Source organism: Phaethon lepturus, unplaced genomic scaffold, assembly GCF_000687285.1.
Source record: "Phaethon lepturus isolate BGI_N335 unplaced genomic scaffold, ASM68728v1 scaffold6384, whole genome shotgun sequence".
Classification (NCBI taxonomy): Eukaryota; Metazoa; Chordata; class Aves; order Phaethontiformes; family Phaethontidae; genus Phaethon; species Phaethon lepturus.
In genome coordinates, this window is record NW_010536850.1 from 41,037 (window position 1) to 42,852 (window position 1,816).

Below are 1,816 nucleotides of genomic sequence, written 5' to 3' on the forward strand. Positions count from 1 at the left end.
GGAATGTGGGTCTGTGAGAGAGCTGAAGTGTTTTGAGAGCCCCCCCAAAATGCCCAAGTTGCTGTTGCACTCAATAGCTGGATTAATCTACTGCTGCACAGATCTGCTCATGCATTTGCACTTCAAAAACTGGATAAATGCTGCTGCTCATCCTTGCACGAATGTCAAATAATACATTCCGACAAATTTAGGGGATTTTAGATAACAGATTAGGTCATGTTTAACTTGGCCAGTTGGAATCCCATTAACATGAGTAAAACTAAAGAACAGCCTGCTCTGACATGGTTTTAGGTAGATTGTCTTCTCGGTATCAATTTTACCATGAATGTGTGTAGTAACTTTTGTTAGTTCTACGGGTAATTTTATGACTGTTCTGGATTCTATTTCAGCTATCGATGCAACAGAACCCTCTGAAAAATGTAAGTTTCTTCTGTACTTCCTTAATATTTTTTTATAAGGAGTAATAACACATTTTGAGCCAATAATTTGTGAGGTAACATTTTTCACTGTTAAACCTGTAATTTAAAATGTGTTACACATAAGGGGTAATAATATGTTTTCCACAAAACATCTATATGTTTATATTTAGAAGTCTATATAATTATAACTATATCTGCTTAATAAGAATTTCTGTCCTTCCCTTTCAGCATCATACCGTGGACTTGCAGCTCTGGCTGTTTTCGTGACGTTAGTGATGCTGGCTGCCATTTCCCTTTTCCTGTGGTGCTTGTACAAACAGAATAACCAACTCTTCCGCAGGATACTGTGGGTCAGAAATGCCTATTTGCCACAGATCAACGCTGACGTTCCTGCTTTAGAAGAAAGCATTCTCATTTCTGATTTTGAGAGAAGTGACAACAATTAATTGATCAGAAATAGCCAGCAGTCATGTCTTCCATGTGAAACTCCACGATCTACAGCGGTTTTCTCCTTCTCGGGAGTCCCCCGAGGTGCCCGTGCCGAGAGAGCCTCGCAGCCGTTGGTGTGAATGCCACAGGGGCTCCCCACCTTGGAGAGCTTTTGCTTTGTGGCAGGATGAGGTGAGGATGCAAAGCAGAACCATGGACAAATTGGCTCCTTTGGGACAAGCCGGGAACTGAAAATACTCCCACACCATAAACCTCCAACCGCTCACATGAAGCAGTCGTGTCTGAGGCCCCAGAGCAGCAGGCATTTTCATGCAGCTTTTTCCTTCCGAATGTTTGGGCTTTTGTGTCTTTGTTTTTGAACGTCGCAGAATTGCTCATGAGCCAGCATTAAAATTTGGCCTTGAATTTTGGAACTCTGAAACATAGTCCAAGCATTATGGTGTAGATTTTTTTTTTTTCTTAGTAGCCATTCCTTCTGCAAAATGAACAGTTATTTTTCAGACCGTGGATTCTTGCCAGGTGGATTTCCAAGCTTGCAGAGAGATGAAGTCACTTTTGACTTGGCAGTGCCAGAGTACTGGTAGTTCAGCCCGTGATGTCTAGTTCATGTTATAAAATAAATTAGTCTAGAGATACAATGGCATGTGGACTTTGTCATCCTGAAGTTAATATATCAATTTGAGATGAGCCCAGCGTCCTGTTAAAGATTTAACTATGTGATCTCTCACCTAGGTTATTTCAGAAATTGAATCCCATCAACCTTTTTTGAAGACTCTTTTGGGCAATATCTGTTTGAAGAAAAAAACCTGTTATAAGTCTTGCTGAAGTTATGGTAATAATTTGCTTTACTGTTCACCTAAAGTATTTCTGCAAGCAGTGTTCATGTATGCTCTTCTGAGACCCTGCGGTCAAAAGCTAAGGACGATACATGGGGGAGCCACATTGCT

General features: G+C 40.8%; 1 protein-coding gene across 1 annotated transcript in view; it reads left to right on the plus strand.

Moving 5' to 3' along the window:
* Positions 1–865, plus strand: part of LOC104620156 (secretory phospholipase A2 receptor-like) — a 38,433-nt gene extending 37,568 nt beyond the window's left edge. Inside the window, 2 exon segments of the mRNA XM_010286284.1 lie at positions 390–419; positions 648–865. Coding sequence (XP_010284586.1) covers positions 390–419; positions 648–865 — 248 coding nt within the window.
* Positions 866–1,816: the final 951 nt, after the last annotated feature.